This window comes from Fopius arisanus, unplaced genomic scaffold, assembly GCF_000806365.1.
Source record: "Fopius arisanus strain USDA-PBARC FA_bdor unplaced genomic scaffold, ASM80636v1 scaffold00031, whole genome shotgun sequence".
In the NCBI taxonomy this organism is placed as follows: Eukaryota; Metazoa; Arthropoda; class Insecta; order Hymenoptera; family Braconidae; genus Fopius; species Fopius arisanus.
In genome coordinates this window covers 740,085-741,671 of record NW_011887770.1, presented here as the reverse complement: position 1 = coordinate 741,671, position 1,587 = coordinate 740,085, and the positions used below count along the sequence as shown (strand labels likewise).

Here is a 1,587-nt window from a genome sequence, read left to right as displayed (position 1 = left end):
TCAGTTCATTCACTTTGATAATTACCTGGAGAAATCAATGACTTTATTGGAATATTGTTTTTAAATTATTGGAATTGAACACTTGCCATTACACCTGTCGTTGTCACAACCATCATGTTTAAACCGACGAGAAGTAAAAAGGCTATTGTGCAAGCCGACTCCAAGTTATTGACAAATCTTTTTGATGGCGAGAGAAATCATTAAAAAATTGAGACTACATTACAATTTTCCGATCATCATTCAATTATCATTATGTACATTCAAGGAATGTTGTTTTACGATTTTTTAAACCGAAAGTTCAGTTCTATAACCGTAATTGACAATCATTTTAATTGCCATTTTTTATTGTTCAGTTGAAAATTGAATGATGCCAGTGATAATTAACTTACTCAATTATACTAGTTTGTAAATTAGCGCAAAATTTAAGGCTCTCCAGCGTTTCCCTTGGGTTCTGGGTACCAATGGCCTCCAGATGGCTCCTGAAAAATTAAAAATCATGTGGACATTTCATCTCTTCAGTTAATTAACAATCAAATTCCCCTCAGAAAACATTTAATTCCACTGAATTCCCATTCAACTATCCATCACGCATAAATAATTCCACATTCTTTTCATTTTTCACATCCAAATAATCCCGAAGACATCATTAATTTTCATAATTAACAATTAATTAATTATCGATAGAACAGAAATTCCCTAAAGTGAAGTGGAAACTCCAGTAAAAATGCAAAAATGCAAAAATGCAAAAATGCAAAAATTACCCATAAATTCGAAAATTTTTTTTAATGCACTCACTTCAACACTCCACACATGCCGCACGTGTGATTCACCAAAATTCCAAATAAATTGTCGAAGTAGATGATTGATGTCAGGCTGATGGGCACTGTAAAGTACGCGTGGAGTAGAATATGCGTGTAATATTTATCTTGATCGCAAAAGTACTCGGTTTGGTATAAAAAAACGTGTGGGCGTGATTCGTTGAGAGGTAGAAATACATCCAGGATTTTAGGTATTCCTGGGGATGCGAGGTACACTGTCATCACCCCATACATGGCAACTAATCAAATAAATAGATAAAAAAGATTTAAGACGAACATCAATCAGAGAAGAAATTAAATACAGATTTTGGATGAAGACTTTTGGGATTTCGGGTCAGTCGATATTCATTGACATTGCGAATTATTTATCTCTGGAAATAAGACAGATACCGATTTTTCTTGTTGAAACATTTTTGTAGCTCTCAACTAGCTCAACAAAAAATGTTATAACAACAATTTCGCTATCTGTGTCAGATCTCGAGATTTTCGTTGAAATTTCGTCAACTGTTAAAATTGAGGTGTGGCTTATGGTTCCAGTACTGAATTTATTGCTCCAATTGTTTGTAATCAGTACTTGCATACAGAATATTGGTTTTCCTCCCACGATCTGTGAAATCAGTTAATATGTCGATATCCCGTTGGAGTTTGAGTCTCTTCCAGTCGTTCTCTATTGACAGAAGCATCTGTGCCATCTTGAAAATTGAAATATTAATTATTCCATATTTATATCACCACAGCAATTATGATTATTCAATCACCTGATCTTGAT

At 33.8% G+C, this 1,587-nt stretch overlaps 1 protein-coding gene across 1 annotated transcript in view; it reads right to left on the bottom strand.

Moving 5' to 3' along the window:
* The window catches only part of LOC105265752 (uncharacterized), a 3,257-nt gene extending 1,747 nt beyond the window's left edge, over window positions 1–1,510 (bottom strand). Inside the window, exons 1-4 of the mRNA XM_011303441.1 lie at window positions 1,393–1,510; window positions 796–1,057; window positions 390–479; window positions 87–177 (exon numbers count right to left, since the gene is read on the bottom strand). Of these exons, the coding sequence (XP_011301743.1) occupies window positions 87–177; window positions 390–479; window positions 796–1,057; window positions 1,393–1,510 (561 nt within the window). The remainder of the gene's footprint in view (window positions 1–86; window positions 178–389; window positions 480–795; window positions 1,058–1,392) is intronic.
* Between the last annotated feature and the right edge of the window lie 77 nt (window positions 1,511–1,587).